Genomic DNA, 20000 nt, shown 5'->3' with positions numbered 1-20000 from the left:
AAAGACAATCAAGGAAGCTGTTCTTGCCAAAGGTTTAACTGTGTTTTCGAAACAAAGATCGCAAGTGATAGAAGATGTTGAGAGACTCTTATTGGTGTGGATAAATGAAAAACAGCTAGCAGGAGATAGCGTCTCTCAAGCGATCATATGTGAAAAGGCTAGGAAGTTGCATGAGGATTTAATTAAAAAAATGCCTGCAACTAGTGATGATGTGAGTGAATTTAAGGCCAGCAAAGGTTGGTTTGAGAGATTTAAGAAGCGTAGTGGCATCCATAGTGTGATAAGGCATGGTGAGGCTGCCAGTTCGGACCACAAAGCGGCTGAAAAATATGTGCAGGAATTCAAGGAGTACATAGACAGTGAAGGACTGAAACCTGAACAAGTGTTTAATTGTGATGAAACAGGCCTGTTCTGGAAGAAAATGCCAAGCAGGACCTACATTACTCAGGAGGAAAAGGCACTCCCAGGACATAAGCCTATGAAAGACAGGCTTACTCTTCTCATGTGTGCCAATGCTACTGGTGATTGCAAAGTGAAGCCTTTATTAGTGTATCACTCTGAAACTCCCAGAGCGTTCAGGCAAAAGAATGTCCTCAAGGATAATTTGTGTGTGCTGTGGAGGGCAAACAGTAAGGCATGGGTCACTAGGGAATTTTTCTATAACTGGTTACACCATGCATTTGCCCCCAATGTGAAAGATTACCTAACTGAAAAGAAATTAGAACTTAAGTGCCTCCTGGTGTTAGACAATGCCCCTGGTCATCCTACAGACGTGGCAGAGCGACTTTATGGGGACATGAGCTTCATTAAGGTGAAGTTTTTGCCTCCTAATACCACTCCTCTCCTGCAGCCCATGGACCAGCAGGTTATTTCCAACTTCAAGAAACTGTACACAAAAGCTCTGTTTGAAAGGTGCTTTGTAGTGACCTCAGAAACTCAACTGACTCTAAGAGAGTTTTGGAGAGATCACTTTAATATCCTCAATTGTGTAAACCTTATAGGTAAGGCTTGGGAGGGAGTGACTAAGAAGACCTTGAACTCTGCTTGGAAGAAACTGTGGCCAGAATGTGTAGACAAAAGGGATTTTGAAGGGTTTGAGGCTAACCCTGAGATGATTATGCCAGTTGAGGAATCCATTGTGGCATTGGGAAAGTCCTTGGGGTTGGAGGTTAGTGGGGAGGATGTGGAAGAGTTGGTGGAGGAGGACAATGAAGAACTAACCACTGATGAGCTGATAGATCAACTTCAAGAGCAAGAGGCCAGACCTGGGGAAACTGGTTCAGAGGAGGGGAGAGAGAAATTGAAGAAGTTGCCTACTACAAAGATTAAGGAAATCTGTGCAAAGTGGCTTGAAGTGCAAACCTTCATGGATGAAAATCACCCTCACACAGCTATTGCAAGCCGTGCTGGTGATTATTACACTGACAATGTTGTGAAACACTTTAGGCAAGTCATAAAGGAACGAGAGGTACAGGCCACTATGGACAGATATCTTGTGCGAAAGAAGTCCAGTGACTCTGAAGCTGGCCCTAGTGGCATTAAAAGAAGAAGGGAAGTAACCCCAGAAAAGGACTTGCTACCTCAAGTCATAATGGAAGGGGATTCCCCTTCTAAACACTAACACTCTCTCTCCCCTCCTCCCATCCCATCAATCATCACCAGATCTTCAATAAAAGTAAGTGTCATGTAATTGTGCATGCCTTTTTCAGTTTGTGTGTATTAAAATTAACATTTCATGTGGTAAAAAAAATTTTTTTTCATACTTTTGGGTGTCTTGCACGGATTAATTTTATTTCCATTATTTCTTATGGGGAAAATTCATTCACATAACGATTATTTCGCATAACAATTACCCCTCTTGCACGGATTAAAATCGTTAACCGGGGGTCCACTGTATATATATATATGCTTGTTCTAGGTAGTAGGTTGGTAGACAGCAACCGCCCAGGAAGGTACTACCGTCCTGCCAAGTGAGTGTAAAACGAAAGCCTGTAATTATTTTAGATGATGGTAGGATTGCTGGTGTCTTTTGTCTGTCTCATAAACATGCAAGATTTCAGGTATGTCTTGCTGCTTCTACTTACATTTAGGTCACACTACACATACATGTACAAGCATATAGTATATACACACCCCTCTGGGTTTTATTCTATTTTCTTACTAGTTCTTGTTCTTGTTTATTTCCTCTTACCTCCATGGGGAAGTGGAACAGAATTCTTCCTCCATAAGCCATGCGTGTTGTAAGAGGTGACTAAAATGCCAGGAGCAAGGGGCTAGTAACCCCTTCTTCTGTATATATTACTAAATGTAAAAGGAGAAACTTTCGTTTTTCCTTTTGGGCCACCCCGCCTCGGTGGGATACGGCCGGTGTGTTAAAAAAAAATATATATATATATTCTTTCTTTCAACACACCAGCCGTATCCCTATATATATATATATATATATATATATATATATATATATATATATCTTTCTTTCTTTCAACACACCGGCCGTATCCCACCGAGGCGGGGTGGCCCAAAAGGAAAAACGAAAGTTTCTCCTTTTACATTTAGTAATATATACAGGAGAAGAGGTTACTAGCCCCTTGCTCCCGGCATTTTAGTTGCCTCTTACAACACGCATGGCTTACGGAGGAAGAATTCTGTTCCACTTCCCCATGGAGATAAGAGGAAATAAACAAGAATAAGAACTAGAAAGAAAATAGAAGAAAACCCAGAGGGGTGTGTATATATGTGCTTGTACATGTATGTGTAGTGTGACCTAAGTGTAAGTAGAAGTAGCAAGACGTACCTGAAATCTTGCATGTTCATGAGACAGAAAAAAGGACACCAGCAATCCTACCATCATGTAAAACAATTACAGGCTTTCGTTTTACACTCACTTGGCAGGACGGTAGTACCTCCCTGGGCGGTTGCTGTCTACCAACCTACTACCTATATATATATATATATATATATATATATATATATATATATATATATATATATATATATATAAAACAAGTTATATTACTAAAAGAAATATAACAAGAGGGATTATACAGTGCATAGTGAATAGGAGGCAATCATTCGATCTAAGGGGAGGATAGGTCCACTTCCTTAAATCAAGAGCTCCCTTATCAGCATCAAGATACCTTCCTTTAAGTGTATAATTTCCCATTAAATGAGTACAATTATCACATTCACTAAGAATGCTAAAATCCAGACCACAATAAGCACTAGACTAGTGCTGAAGAGGGGCAGTGGTAAACAATGGTCTCTTAATTCAACCTTCTTCAACTAGGTTTTAGACAATTTCAGTAAATACATGCTGTAAAGAGTTTTTATAAGGATATTGAGGCTCAGGTTAGGGCATGTAGGAGAGAGGGAGATTACTTCCCAGTAAAAGTAGGCTTTACCTAGTAAAAGTAGGCCTTAGACAGGGATGTGTATTATAATCATGGTTGTTTAATATATTTATAGATGGCATTGCAAAAGTAAATATTAGGGTGTTGGGGAAAGGGGGTGGGATTAAATTATGGGGAATCAAATACAAAATGAGAGTTGACACAGTTTTTGGTGATAGTGTGCTTCTGGGAGACTAAAGAGAAGTTACAAAGGTTAGTGGATGAGTTTGGGAGGGTGTGTAAAGGAAGAAAGTTGAAAGTGAACATAAATAAGAGTAAGGTGATGAGGGGTATCAAACGACTGAGGTAAAGAAACACTGGATATCACACTGGAGGGAAGGAGTATGGAAGAAGTGAATGTGTTCAGATATTTGGGAGTTGACTTGTCAGCAGATGGGTTTATGAAGGACGAGGTTAACCAAAGAACTGATGAAGGAAAAAAATGCGAGTGGTGCAGTGAGGTATCTGTGGAGACAAAACATGTTATCCATGGAATGTGTGAGAGTATAGTGATACCAACATTTATATGGGTGTGAAGAATGGGTTGTAAATGCTGCAGCAAGGAGGCTGGAGGCAGTGGAGATGTTGTGCCTAAGGGCAATGTGTGGTGTAAATGTTATGCAGAAAATTCGTAGTCCAAAGAGGTTTTGTGTGCAAAAGGCTTGGACATACAGCAGTCATGTGTGAGTGTCTTAGATAGGAGTGAATGGAGATAAGTGGTTTTTGGGCCCTGATGAGCTGTTGGAGTGTAAGTAGGGTAATATCTCGTGAAGGGATTCAGGGAAACCGGTTAGCCGGACTTGAGTCCTGGAAATGGGAAGTACAATGTCTGCACTTTAAAGAAGGGCTTCGGGATATTGGCTGTTTGGAGTGACATCTAAACTGTTGTATCTGAGTGCCTCTGCAAAGACAGTGATTATGTGTGAATGATAATGAAAGTTTTTCTCTTTCTGGGTCAGCCTGCCTTGCTGGGACACACAAGGAACTAACCCTACATTAAACATACATTCCTATAATGAATGGATACAACAAATACATTTCCAAGATGATTAGAACTTAATAAAAAATTACATACAGTCTGCATCAAAGAAATTAAAGCTAGTTCTGTTCGACTGTCCATTGTAATTAGTTTATCTAGAACCTTTAATATTTATTTATCACTGCCTAATTCTATGGAACGTAATGCCGCGGCCTCCACTGCTGATATGAGAGCATTTCTGCAAAGAGAAAATAAAAAATACAAATGTACATTTTTATTTTAATACGTTACACAAAGAAATTTATTCTACACCTTCATTACTAGTAAAACATCAGCCATGCTAGCCATATGCACAATATTCTGAAGAACTACAAAAATGGACTGTCCAGCCTTTTATGGAAGTACAATAGACAGGATTGTTGACTTAACTCTTAAACTGTCCAAACGTAGATCTATGTTTTTTCAACATCTGAAAGTATGTAAAAAAAGTAGATTTTTTTTTTTTACATTGCAAGCATTTGAAAAAACTTTGACCTACTTTTTTTTTTATATATACTGTATTTGAAAATATGTAAAAAAACGTAGATCTACTTTTGGAGCACTACGCATGTGAACGTAGATCTATGTTTGGACAGTTTAAGGGTTAAATACAGAATTAAGGCCTGACATTATGAACAGTAAGTTAAAGGCTGGAAGTAGTCCTTTTCCATATATGATCAAAATTCATGCTGCTGTCATTGCAGATGTCCTAACTATGTATTCACAAATCATGTGGATCACATTTATCCTCCCAAAGTATCCAATAAGGGTATTCTCTCCTGGCTTATATTTCTTATAAAGGATTACATTTATCAATTGCAGTCTGCAATTATCAAAGAAATAGACTGACACAATCTTGACCATCTTAGCCTAAACTACAACTTAACACTTGTTACAGTGTGCAACCCTCAAAATCACTTATTTTTTATATATATATATAATCCACACACTGCTTAATGCTCAGGTACTCACCACAACCCTCTCACACCACACACTCAGGCACTCACCACAACCCTCTCACATCACACACTCAGGCACTCACCACAACCCTCTCACATCACACACTCAGGCACTCACCACAACCCTCTCACACCACACACTCAGGCACTCACCACAACCCTCTCACATCACACACTCAGGCACTCACCACAACCCTCTCACATCACACACTCACCACAACCCTCTCACATCACACACTCAGGCACTCACCACAACCCTCTCACATCACACACTCAGGCACTCACCACAACCCTCTCACATCACACACTCACCACAACCCTCTCACATCACACACTCAGGCACTCACCACAACCCTCTCACATCACACACTCAGGCACTCACCACAACCCTCTCACATCACACACTCAGGCACTCACCACAACCCTCTCACATCACACACTCACCACAACCCTCTCACATCACACACTCAGGCACTCACCACAACCCTCTCACATCACACACTCAGGCACTCACCACAACCCTCTCACATCACACAATCACCACAACCTTCTCACATCACACACTCAGGCACTCACCACAACAAGTCAAGTGATTGTCTAATACAACTGGACAGACTGACAGAATTGAAGAGGGGTCAGGAGAATGAAAGGTTATGGGAGATGGAAAGAAAGAATGGGAGAGAATGGATGAGGGAAAGAGAAAATAGAAGGAAAAGGGATTAAAAAAAAAATGGTGTGAAGTAATGTACTGTACATTGTTTTTTCTTTCATTGTTATAAAAATAAATTATATATGGAACAATATTGAGAATGCACCTCCAATGATATTGTGTCTACAGGGCAAGGGGACCAGTTCCCAACACTAGCCATGAATAAAGAATTAACAGTCACAATACTGTGGCTGGAACAATACACAATACACCGAGGTACTAGCTATGAATGATTATCTGACATCTCATTTGTTAGCTAAAACTCTCGGTATTCATTCCCCAGTGATGAACAAAATATTTACAAATTCAAATTTAAAGAGTTGTGTGAACCACTTTTCTTTCCTGTTACCTAGAGCTTTGTGCTACCATCTGAGGTCAAAATTCAAAAGTTTACAATTGGTTAAATATTCTTTGTTGTGATTCGGTGGGTAAGACACTACTGAATAACTAACACTGAACAAGTTTCCTCCTTTGGGTCACCCTACTTGGTGTGAAATGGCAAATGTGGAAAATATATCAAGTAAGTATTTCCCAGAAGGGGATCACAAAATGTTTAACAAAACCTCAAGGTGGCTCCATTTACACTATTTACATTATTAATTTAAAATAACTTAATTCATAAGGTTACTAGAGGAATCTGGTCAATAGAATACCCATATAAAGAATTTTATCCTTCTATAAATTACTTAAATAAGGAATTTATATGTATTGTTATTGAATATAATTCTCACCTGAAGCCATTTTTCTCTAAACTATGCATAGCAGCAATTGTTGTGCCTCCTGGTGAGCATACCTCATCTTTTAACTGCGCTGGATGCTTGCCATGCTCAAGAACCATCGTTGCAGCTCCCTTTACCTGAAAAGTTGTCGATGGTCATATACGTAAATCAAATTATTAATATCAATTAGACCAATGGCTTCACAGTTCCTTGAAAATGTTTCAGCCAGCAAATATATCAAGGGAAAGAACCCATACTGTGTTTAATGAGACTACTTTTAAAAAATAGCACATTCAGGGACCCTGTAACATGAAAGGTGTATTCCATTTAGAACAATAAGAAGTCATTCATAAGTAATCCAACCAAAACCAGGAATAAGCAGACATTGCCATTGTGAGATATACTGGTTAATACTGTATATATATTTTGTAGCATCAAAAATATAAAGGATTTTTTTTAAATTGATGTCAAAATATGTTTAACAAACTATGAATGTGAAAACTCAAACATTGAATCACACACCAGAGCACAAATGGTGACCCTTCCTTCTGCTCACCCACATCCCACAACTACCCACCACTCCTATTAAAAATAACTTAGTAGTATTTACCGTCTCAACACTACCAGAATTTAAAATAAGTAATTAGCAATGAAAGTGATGGGAAGTATTTTTACACTTTCCTCCACAGTAATGTTTACACAGGCAACCAAAATCAACTACAGTCAAGTACTACAGTGGAACCTGTTTTCGTTTGCCCTGGTTTTCTTTGAATTCGGTTTTTGACAACTTTTCTGTCAAAATATTGTCCCAGTTTTCATTTATCACCTTGGTTTTCATCCGCCATACGGAATGTGCCCATCTGCCCGCACCCACACAACACATCCCACACATGCATTCTGAGTCAGTCTGGCTTTGTTTCTCATCGAGTGAACATTACCCTGCGCATTCATATGAAAAATTTCGTAATAATCCATTGTTTTTTGTGCTTGTTTATTGAGTGTGGCTGCTAAATAAGCCACCCTGGGGCCATAGAAAGTTCCTTTGATGAAGGAAGTGAGAAACATGATAGAATTCAAGAAAGAACTCGTAGCAAAGTATGAAAGTGGAATGAATTGCAAGGTTTTGTGGAGAAATATTACTACCACCCTCTACAAAGGTGGTAGTGATTGTGGTAGAGGGTGGTAGTGATGGTGGTAGAGGGTGGTAGTGATGGTGGTAGAGGGTGGTAGTGATGGTGGCAGAGGGTGGTACTGATGGTGCTAGAAGGTGGTAGTGATGGTGCTAGAAGGTGGTAGTTGTGGAAAATACTGTACATATTTTCCAGAAATACAGTAGTTATATGTAAATAGATGGCCTATATTGTATATAATAAAATTTATGTTATCGAAAATGGGAAGGAGCTGCACCTGCGCAGAAAGACAGTCGCCATTTTTGTTGTTGAATTGAGTAACAGACATTAGTAATGGGAAGAAATTTTCGTGCTCTAGAGGTTAAATTTGGGCTGACACCTCTCAAATAGGAGCCTAAATTGTTGGATGTGCATTCCTGCATAACTTGAGATATCAGGCGACAGGACAGGACAACTCCAGGAACCTCAGATAAGCTGTCTAATTTATGTTTAAATTCTGGCCAGTAAATTTTTCATAAATGTAGGCAAAAGGGAGGGGGGGATCCTGTACATACACCTTAATCTCCAGTCAAATTGGTGAGTGTTATTAAGATATTCTCTTTCTGTTATGTAAATGTGTGTATATATAATCCTTTTTTAATTTTAATATACAGTCTACAAATTTGTATATTTACCAGCATTCCTGGTGATGTATCTTTCATTTATAATTAATAGGTCCAGAGCAACTTACGGATATGACAGTGGTAGGTATCAAAGGGGGACATTTTTTTGCAACCTAGGTGTCCCAAATTCCTACTTGTCTAACTGATAAATAATAATTATCTTTGTTCATTTACTGTTATGTACATAATGATACATTCAGCTAAATGCAATTTTCCACAGTAGTGATGGTGCTAGAAGGTAGTAGTGATGGTGCAAGAAGGTGGTAGTGATGGTGCTAGAAGGTGGTAGTGGTTGTGATGGTGGTAGAGATGACCTCTCCTCCCTTTCCCCTCCTCGCTGTCTTCCATACGCCAACAAGAGTCTTCAATAAAGGTAAAAGTGATGTTAAATGTTCATTTATCCATTTTATTAGTCCTTTATATTTATTTCTCATTGTTTTCTGTATGTAAAACTATAGCTATTCTCTATAAAATGTATTTTTTGTTAATATTTTTGGGTGTCTGGAACGGATTAATTGGGTTTGCATTATTTCTTATGGGAAATATTGCTTCAGTTTTCATCAGACTCTCCGGAACAAACTAAAGACGAAAACCGAGGTTCCATTGTAGTCAATTTCTAACTTGGCTTCAATTAATGATTTCCTTCAGATCAAACGAACCACATATGTACTACACACCCAACTTAATTTTTAACCCTTAAACTGTCCAAACGTAGATATACGTTTGCTCACGTAGCGCTCCGAACATAGCTCAACGTTTTATTTTTCATTCCTTCAAAATTGGAGCGATAGACCTGAGTCACCTAGAGAATTGGTCTTAACACTCGGTGTGTGCAGTATTAAAAAAATCTGGGACCACTTAGTACCTTGTGGGAGGACCTTTGATATACTGTACTGTTGAAGAGTTTTGAGAGTTAATCTACTCTCTGAGCCCGGACATGGGCCAGGCTCGTCTGGTGCTTGCCTGGTCAATCAGGCTGTTGCTGCTGGAGGCCTGCTGCCCCACATATCCATCACAGCCTGGTTGATCTGGCACCTGGTGAAGATACTTGCCCAGTTTCCTCTTGAAGGCTTCTACACTTGTCCCAGCCGTATTTCTGATATCTTCTGGTAAGATGTTGAATAGTCTGGGACCCCGGATGTTGATATAATGTTCCCTTCTTGTCCCTACCACACCCCTGCTCCTCACTGGGTTTAGTATGTTATGGCAGTGTGCACTTTTGGGACCAAGCCCTCGAGTACTTTCCAGGTACACCTACCATCCGACTTACGACCTGCTCGACATACGACCACTCGACTTACGATTGTGTTTTGTATGCCAAATTTTTGGGAAATAAACAACTGTTTGTGTTGTACACAGTCTTTATCCTAAACCTTACAGTATAAAATACAGTACTAACAGCATAACAAGTAAAAATGAAATACCAAAATAAAACAATAAAATAGTCATTACAAAAATGTGATGTTGATATTCAGTAGTAAGGTTCGACTTACGTCCATTTTGACTTAGGACCAGTTGGTCAGAACCAAGCTCGGTCGTAAGTCAGATGGTACCTGTATATATTATCATGTATCTCTCTCCTCCACTCCAATGAATACATGTTTAAGACTTGCAGGGGTTCCCAGTGTAGTTTAGGTGCTTTACAAGCTCAATGTGAGCCATAAATGATCTCTGTATTTGTTCCAGCTCCGATATTCTCCTGCTTTGAACGGGGCCGTCAGCACTGAGCAATATTCTAAGTGAGGGAGCACTAGTGATTTGAAGAGTGTCACCATCGGTATTATTTCCTTTGTTTTGAAAGTTCTTAATACCCACCCCATCATCTTCCTGGTAGTTGTGATCTTTGTCTTGTTATGGTCTTTAAAAGAAAGGTCCACTGACAATTATTCCCAGGTCTTTTACGGGTTCCTTACGTTCTATTGGATGACCCTCTTGAGTTTTGTATATAGTGTTCCTTTAGAGTTCTTCATTCTTTCCATAGTATTTCTACCATATCATTCATAGTGTTCAGCACTTCTGTGCAACTAAGTATCTTTTACATAGATTCCTACTCCTCCCTGTGACCTATTAATCCTATCACATCTATACATGTGGGGTGCATATGGTGCTTGCACAGTTTGTTTCCATATAATTACACCATAAATTGCACACTATCACTCGGGATTAAAATGGATTACTGTTACCCTCAAATTCAGTTCGCTATATCACTGCCTATTCATATACTTTTTCCTCATTATAACACTGACACAATAGTTTATACTTCTCTGGCACCTCTGGCAATAATTTTTCACTGGTGGTGGTTGACCCATGAATATATTCCATATACATACACTATGTATTGGGTATTTGACAGACTGCTGTAATCCACAATTTAAGATCACTATATCACTGAACATCAATACCCTGTCATTCACTATATTCCTTACACAAGATGAGAAACAATCCTTCAGTATAAAACACGACCCACTGTGTGGTAACACATTTAGACCCAGTTCACAAGCCACTCTCCTGCACTTTTATTAACCCTTTCAGGGTTTCCGATGTACCAGTACAGCTTACACACCAGGGTTATTGACGTACTAGTACGTGTAACTTCTAGCGACTTCAAATCTAGTGAGAGAAAGTAGGTATGCCTACATATGAAAGAATGGGTCTATGTGGTCAGTGTACACAGTATAAGAAAAATCCTGCAGCACACAGTGCGTAATGAGAAAAAAAAAACTTTGACTGTGTTTTTTGGTTTAACCCTTTCAGGGTCCAGAGGCCAAATTTCAAAGGGTACACCAGTGTCCAAGAATTTAAAAAAAATAATTTTGTTATTTTTTCTTATGAAATGGTAGAGAATCTTTTTCTGAAGGTAATAAAACAAAAAGTACGAAATTTTATGGAAAATTGGCGAAAGTATGCTCTCGCGAATTTTGATGTGTCAGCAATAATTACGCATCGCCGATTTTGTGGACTTCGACTCCCATTTTAGGCCAATTTCATTATTCAAGTCGACCAAATTCTAAGCTATTTCACTAGCATTACTTCTATTCTATCGATTGAGCACAATTGGTAATTTGGCCAATTTAAAGCAAAGTTCAAAATACTCCAATTTCAAAATAGGGTCCAGAATAAACAATGCAGGCATTCCTGGCACTAAACTAACATTTCCTCTGTTCATTAGTTTTCAGGCTTTACTAATGAATTCCATTTTGATTTTTTATTTGCATAATGAATTTTTATTCAAACCAAAAAATAGAATATTTTGATTTTTTATTTGCATAATGAATTTTTATTCAAACCAAAAAATAGAATATTTACATTTATGCAATATTGTAATTATTGTATAAATAATATCAGCACATTTGTGAGCGTATATTAGTCCCACCAGCAGGTGTGTATTAGACATATGAGGTCATTTGTTTACTCTTGAACATCGGCAAAAATTTAACATTTCTGCTACTTTGAGCTCAGTTTCAAGCCATTTCCACTACTAAAACGAATCAAAATCATCTCTATTTCTGTAATATGTCTTCCATTCTATTAAATAAGACCAAGAAATCGCAAATACAACTATAAAAAACATACAAAAAACACTGCAAAGTTGCTGTTTTAATCGAAAATTACGGTCTCAGTTTTTTTCTTTCATTATGCACTATGTGCTGCAGGATTCTTTTATGTGGTGCACACATACCACATAGATGTATTCTCTCATATCAAGGCCAAAATTTACCGCTCACAGCTTATCAGAGTGAGCCGAACTCATGACGTAGATCTATGGTTTGGACCCTCAACATGAAGCTCTACAACATGGACCCTTAAGGGGTTAAAACAGTGATTTTGCACTGCATTTTCCTATGGTATTTATGGTTATATTCTAGTTTTCCTTGTCTCATTTTCTAGAATGGAAGACATATTACAGAAATTGAGATAATTTTTATTGGTTTCACAATGAAAAGTACCTTGAAATTGAGCTCAAAGTAGCAGAAATGTTCGATTTTTGCCGAAGTTCAAAAGTAAACAAATCATGCCAGGCGTCCAATACACATCAACTGGTGAGTCTAATATTCTTTCACAATTGCGCTGATATTATTTATACCATTTCTACACTAATGCAGTAGTCTGCATAACAGTAAATCTTCTATTTTTTGTGAGAACAAAAATTCAAAGTGGAAAGCAAAAAAAAAAAACGTAAGAGGGGCCTGGGGACATGACTAATGAACAGAGGAAATGTTATTTTAGTGCCAGGAATGTCTGTCTTGTTTATTCTGGACCCTATTTGGAAATTGGCATCTTTTGAAATTTGTGTGAAATTGGCAAAATTGCCAATTTCTGACCACTTTAATGGATAGTTGAAATCAGTAAATGGGTGGTTTCTTGTACTCATTCGATAGAAAAAAATGGACTTCTTGCAAAATAGTTATGATTTTTGCTGACTAGCACACGAATTGGCCGAAAATAGGGCTCAAAGTGGGCGAAATTGCCGATGCGTAAACATCGTTGAGACTAACTTTGCGAGAGCATAAGTCCGTAAGTTTTCCATCAAATTTCATACTTTTGGTGTCATTATGATTGGGAAAAGATTCTCTATCTTTTCATAAGAAAAAATAATTTGTTTTTTTCCGAAAAATTTTCGACCCTGAGAACAAGTTTAGGAGAGGGCCTCTCGACCCTGAAAGGGTTAATAATAATATATTACATTCTCCTATGGTTTTAACAGTAGTCCTCTTTCGTTTCTTAATTTTTCTGCTCTTTGAGTTTATGCTAATCCCTGATCTTTCTTATTTCCCCTCACTGCTCTATGTTCACTGCTAGTCACAAATCATTTCCTATATGGCACCCTCCATAACAACCGTTATTCTGACACCTGGCACTCTACACTTGGCACTATACAGTGGACCCTCGGTTATTGGCCGTAATCCATTCCAGAAGGTTGGCCTAAAACCGAAATAATATTTCCCATAAGAATTAATGTAAATACAATTAATCCGCTTCTGACACCAAAAATATTACAAAAAATAAATTTTTTAAAGATTAATTATAGTTTTACATACACAAAACAATGAGAACTAAATCAAATAAATAAATGAGCATTTAAATCACTATTACATACCTTTATTGAAGACTTGTTGGTTTATGGAAGACAGGGAGGAGGAGAGGGGAGGATTGATTATTGTTTGGAAGGGGTATCCCCCTCCATAAGGACTTCAGGTATCAAAGCCATCTCTGGGGTTACTTCCCTCCCTGCATGCCTGCCTGCTACACTCCCTGCCTGCCTGCTTTCCTTCCACACTCCCTGTTTCCCTGCTGCACTCCCTGTATGCCTGCTACACTCCCTGCATGCCTGCTACACTCCCTGCCTTCCTTCCACATTCCCTGTTTCCCTGCTACACTCCCTGCCTGCCTGCTACACTCCTTGCCTGCCTGCTACACTCCCTGCCTGCCTGCTACACTCCCTGCATACCTGCTACACTCCCCGCATGCCTGCTACACTCCCTACATGCCTGCTACACTCCCTACATGCCCTCCACACTTCCTGTTTTCCTGCTACACTCCCTGCCTGTGAAACGTTTTGATGAATGAGCAGAAGCTTCCTCACACGCCCAGAGACACAGCCAGACTGACTCACAAGACATGCGAGCGGCTGTGGCTGCTGGGTGGACGGGTACAATACGGCCGATCAGTGAAATAACGGCCGATAACCGGAAGCCGAAAAACTGGCCAATAACCGAGTTGGCTGATAAGCGAAACATCCGATAACCGAGGGTCCACTGTAATCTCTATTTTTTCCTCTTTAATGATCACTGATGTTTCCCTTCTGTGGGTTTAAAAGAGTATATGCACTTTAGGTTTTCACACACCTATTTTCCACACACTGGTCCTTCTGGGACCGCCAGATATACGCGAATTTGGCGGAGCTCAAACTTGAGTGACTTCTCCCACACACTTAACACTAGTTCAATTGAGTGCCAGCTAGAGCAAATAGTGTGGCAAATACCAGGAATTCACTGATGTCAAGGCACATTAACACACCCCTTTTAAGAGGAAAATAAAAATAGGTTAGATAAATTCATGCGTAGGTGTGGGTGGTTGTGAGCTGGACCTGACTAGCTTATGCTACTAGGTCTGATACCATGCTCCTTACTTCAGTGGATGTGACCTAACTAGGTGGGTCATTGGTCTAAGCCTGGGTGTGACATGGACCTGCCTTGCATGGGCCAGTAGGCCTGCTGCAGTGTTCCTTCTGTCTTATGTTCTTATGTATTCGGCAGGCTGGCTTTGGCTGTCTCTGTCTATATATCTCTCTCTCTCTCATATGTACACGTAAGTACAGTTATTATATATAGAGTAAATTACCTAGGATAACTCAAAAATTCCAGGCAAAGTGCTATACTGTGGTTGTAGATATAAGACATAAATAGCCATGATGCAATATGCATTTTTACTTGCTCAGGAATCAGGGAGTGGCCCGTAAACCAACAGTTTTACAAGCCGCTTCCTGAGACAGACAAGGAGATGGAGAGACACACAGGCAGACAGATAAGCAGAGCTAGACAGACACAGACAGACATACAGACAGATAGATAGACAGACATGTTTGTGTGTAACAGTGAAAACAAATAAAGCAGGGTTCCTTGAGTGCACATTCATCAAGTATCACTGCCTGTCAACAGGTTACTGACACTTGTCATAACACCATGCTTCAAGGTATACTCCAGTGTGTCTAAAACATTGCTGGGACCTATAAATACCTTGTACATATTTCTAGACAACAGTAAATGACCCAGGCAGGTGAAAATGTTCACCTGTCAATATGATTGTGACTATTTGAGTACTATTTCAGTACCTAATATTAGTGTCAGAACAAAGATTAGCTACGAAATCAAAAGAACTATTATAAATTGTAATTATCAGAACATAAAAAATATATTAGCAGTTTAGAGGGAAATGTTGTGTATCTTTATATGTATATGCTTCTAAACTGTTGTGTTCTGAGCACCTCTGCAAAAACAGTGATTATGTGTGAGTGAGGTGAAAGTGTTGAATGATGATGAAAGTATTTTCTTTTTGGGGATTTTCTTTCTTTTTCTGGGTCACCTTGCCTCGGTGAGAGACGGCCGACTTGTTGGGAAAAATATATATATATATTTTATTTATTTTTTTTATCACACTGGCCGATTCCCACCAAGGCAGGGTGGCCCGAAAAAGAAAAACTTTCACCATCATTCACTCCATCACTGTCTTGCCAGAAGGGTGCTTTACACTACAGTTTTTAAATTGCAACATTAACACCCCTCCTTCAGAGTGCAGGCACTGTACTTCCCATCTCCAGGACTCAAGTCCGGCCTGCCGGTTTCCCTGAATCCCTTCATAAATGTTACTTTGCTCACACTCCAACAGCACGTCAAGTATTAAAAACCATTTGTCTCCATTCACTCCTATCAAACACGCTCATGCATGCCTCCTGGAAGTCCAAGCCCCTCGCACACAAAACCTCCTTTACCCCCTCCCTCCAACCTTTCCTAGGCCGACCCCTACCCCGCCTTCCTTCCACTACAGACTGATACACTCTTGAAGTCATTCTGTTTCGCTCCATTCTCTCTACATGTCCGAACCACCTCAACAACCCTTCCTCAGCCCTCTGGACAACAGTTTTGGTAATCCCGCACCTCCTCCTAACTTCCAAACTACGAATTCTCTGCATTATATTCACACCACACATTGCCCTCAGACATGACATCTCCACTGCCTCCAGCCTTCTCCTCACTGCAACATTCATCACCCACGCTTCACACCCATATAAGAGCGTTGGTAAAACTATACTCTCATACATTCCCCTCTTTGCCTCCAAGGACAAAGTTCTTTGTCTCCACAGACTCCTAAGTGCACCACTCACTCTTTTTCCCTCATCAATTCTATGATTCACCTCATCTTTCATAGACCCATCCGCTGACACGTCCACTCCCAAATATCTGAATACGTTCACCTCCTCCATACTCTCTCCCTCCAATCTGATATTCAATCTTTCATCACCTAATCTTTTTGTTATCCTCATAACCTTACTCTTTCCTGTATTCACCTTTAATTTTCTTCTTTTGCACACCCTACCAAATTCATCCACCAATCTCTGCAACTTCTCTTCAGAATCTCCCAAGAGCACAGTGTCATCAGCAAAGAGCAGCTGTGACAACTCCCACTTTGTGTGTGATTCTTTATCTTTTAACTCCGCGCCTCTTGCCAAGACCCTCGCATTTACTTCTCTTACAACCCCATCTATAAATATATTAAACAACCACGGTGACATCACACATCCTTGTCTAAGGCCTACTTTTACTGGGAAAAAATTTCCCTCTTTCCTACATACTCTAACTTGAGCCTCACTATCCTCGTAAAAACTCTTCATTGCTTTCAGTAACCTACCTCCTACACCATACACTTGCAACATCTGCCACATTGCCCCCCTATCCACCCTGTCATACGCCTTTTCCAAATCCATAAATGCCACAAAGACCTCTTTAGCCTTATCTAAATACTGTTCACTTATATGTTTCACTGTAAACACCTGGTCCACACACCCCCTACCTTTCCTAAAGCCTCCTTGTTCATCTGCTATCCTATTCTCCGTCTTACTCTTAATTCTTTCAATTATAACTCTACCATACACTTTACCAGGTACACTCAACAGACTTATCCCCCTATAATTTTTGCACTCTCTTTTATCCCCTTTGCCTTTATACAAAGGAACTATGCATGCTCTCTGCCAATCCCTAGGTACCTTACCCTCTTCCATACATTTATTAAATAATTGCACCAACCACTCCAAAACTATATCCCCACCTGCTTTTAACATTTCTATCTTTATCCCATCAATCCCGGCTGCCTTACCCCCTTTCATTTTACCTACTGCCTCACGAACTTCCCCCACACTCACAACTGGCTCTTCCTCACTCCTACAAGATGTTATTCCTCCTTGCCCTATACACGAAATCACAGCTTCCCTATCTTCATCAACATTTAACAATTCCTCAAAATATTCCCTCCATCTTCCCAATACCTCTAACTCTCCATTTAATAACTCTCCTCTCCTATTTTTAACTGACAAATCCATTTGTTCTCTAGGCTTTCATATATATATATATATATATATATATATTTTTTTTTTTTTTTCAACAAGTCGGCCGTCTCCCACCGAGGCAGGGTGACCCAAAAAAGAAAGAAAATCCCCAAAAAGAAAATACTTTCATCATCATTCAACACTTTCACCACACTCACACATTATCACTGCTTTTGCAGAGGTGCCCAGAATACAACAGTTTAGAAGCATATACGTATAAAGATACACAACATATCCCTCCAAACTGCCAATATCCCAAACCACTCCTTTAAAGTGCAGGCATTGTACTTCCCATTTCCAGGACTCAAGTCCGACTATATGAAAATAACCGGTTTCCCTGAATCCCTTCACTAAATATTACCCTGCTCACACTCCAACAGATCGTCAGGTCCCAAGTACCATTCGTCTCCATTCACTCCTATCTAACACGCTCACGCACGCTTGCTGGAAGTCCAAGCCCCTTACCCACAAAACCTCCTTTACCCCCTCTCTCCAACCCTTTCGAGGACGACCCCTACCCCTCCTTCCTTCCCCTATAGATTTATATGCTTTCCATGTCATTCTACTTTGATCCATTCTCTCTAAATGACCAAACCACCTCAACAACCCCTCTTCTGCCCTCTGACTAATACTTTTATTAACTCCACACCTTCTCCTAATTTCCACACTCCGAATTTCCTGCATAATATTTACACCACACAGTGCCCTTAAACAGGACATCTCCACTGCCTCCAACCGTCTCCTCGCTGCTGCATTTACCACCCAAGCTTCACACCCATATAAGAGTGTTGGTACTACTATACTTTCATACATTCCCTTCTTTGCCTCCATAGATAACGTTTTTTGACTCCACATATACCTCAACGCACCACTCACCTTTTTTCCCTCATCAATTCTATGATTAACCTCATCCTTCATAAATCCATCCGCCGACACGTCAACTCCCAAGTATCTGAAAACATTCACTTCTTCCATACTCCTCCTCCCCAATCTGATATCCAATTTTTCTTTATCTAAATCATTTGACACCCTCATCACCTTACTCTTTTCTATGTTCACTTTCAACTTTCTACCTTTACACACATTCCCAAACTCATCCACTAACCTTTGCAATTTTTCTTTAGAATCTCCCATAAGCACAGTATCATCAGCAAAAAGTAACTGTGTCAATTCCCATTTTGAATTTGATTCCCCATAATTTAATCCCACCCCTCTCCCAAACACCCTAGCATTTACTTCCTTTACAACCCCATCTATAAATATATTAAACAACCATGGTGACATTACACATCCCTGTCTAAGACCTACTTTTACCGGGAAGTATTCTCCCTCTCTTCTACACACCCTAACCTGAGCCTCACTATCCTCATAAAAACTCTTTACAGCATTTAATAACTTACCACCTATTCCATATACTTGCAACATCTGCCACATTGCTCCTCTATCCACTCTATCATATGCCTTTTCTAAATCCATAAATGCAATAAAAACTTCCCTATCTTTATCTAAATACTGTTCACATATATGCTTCAATGTAAACACCTGATCTACACATCCCCTACCCACTCTAAAACCTCCTTGCTCATCCGCAATCCTACATTCTGTCTTACCTCTAATTCTTTCAATTATAACCCTACCGTACACTTTTCCTGGTATACTCAGTAAGCTTATTCCTCTATAATTTTTACAGTCTCTTTTGTCCCCTTTCCCTTTATATAAAGGGACTATACATGCTCTCTGCCAATCCCTAGGTACCTTCCCCTCTTTCATACATTTATTAAACAAAAGTACCAACCACTCCAACACTATATCCCCCCCTGCTTTTAACATTTCTGTCATGATCCCATCAGTTCCAGCTGCTTTACCCCCTTTCATTTTACGTAATGCCTCACGTACCTCCCCCACACTTACATTCTGCTCTTCTTCACTCCTAAAAGATGGTATACCTCCCTGACCAGTGCATGAAATTACTGCCTCTGTTTCTTCCTTAACATTTAAAAGTTCCTCAAAATATTCTCGCCATCTACCCAATACCTCCATCTCCCCATCTACTAACTCCCCTACTCTGTTTTTAACTGACAAATCCATATTTTCCCTAGGCTTTCTTAACTTGTTTAACTCACTCCAAAATTTTTTCTTATTTTCATTAAAATTTCTTGACAGTGCCTCTCCCACTCTATCATCTGCTCTCCTTTTGCACTCTCTCACCACTCTCTTTACCTTTCTTTTACTCTCCATATACTCTGCTCTTCTTATAACACTTCTGCTTTGTAAAAACCTCTCATAAGCTACCTTTTTCTCTTTTATCACACCC

The 20000-nt window shown here is 39.6% G+C and overlaps 1 protein-coding gene across 2 annotated transcripts in view; it reads right to left on the bottom strand.

The window, feature by feature from the left end:
• Nucleotides 1-3036: 3036 nt before the first annotated feature.
• The window catches only part of LOC138851295 (pyrroline-5-carboxylate reductase 3-like), an 84122-nt gene continuing 67158 nt past the window's right edge, over nt 3037-20000 (bottom strand). Inside the window, exons 8-9 of one of the 2 annotated variants that reach the window (XM_070080282.1) lie at nt 6807-6931; nt 3037-4606 (exon numbers count right to left, since the gene is read on the bottom strand). In XM_070080282.1, the coding sequence (XP_069936383.1) occupies nt 4540-4606; nt 6807-6931 (192 nt within the window). In that variant the 3' untranslated portion in view covers nt 3037-4539. Of the gene's footprint in view, nt 4607-6806; nt 6932-20000 lie in introns of those variants that run through there. The other variant, XM_070080283.1, reaches the window with a different exon arrangement.

Source organism: Cherax quadricarinatus, unplaced genomic scaffold (assembly GCF_038502225.1).
Source record: "Cherax quadricarinatus isolate ZL_2023a unplaced genomic scaffold, ASM3850222v1 Contig273, whole genome shotgun sequence".
Classification (NCBI taxonomy): Eukaryota; Metazoa; Arthropoda; class Malacostraca; order Decapoda; family Parastacidae; genus Cherax; species Cherax quadricarinatus.
Note: the sequence above shows the minus strand (reverse complement) of the source record. Positions and strands in the feature narration are given on the sequence as shown.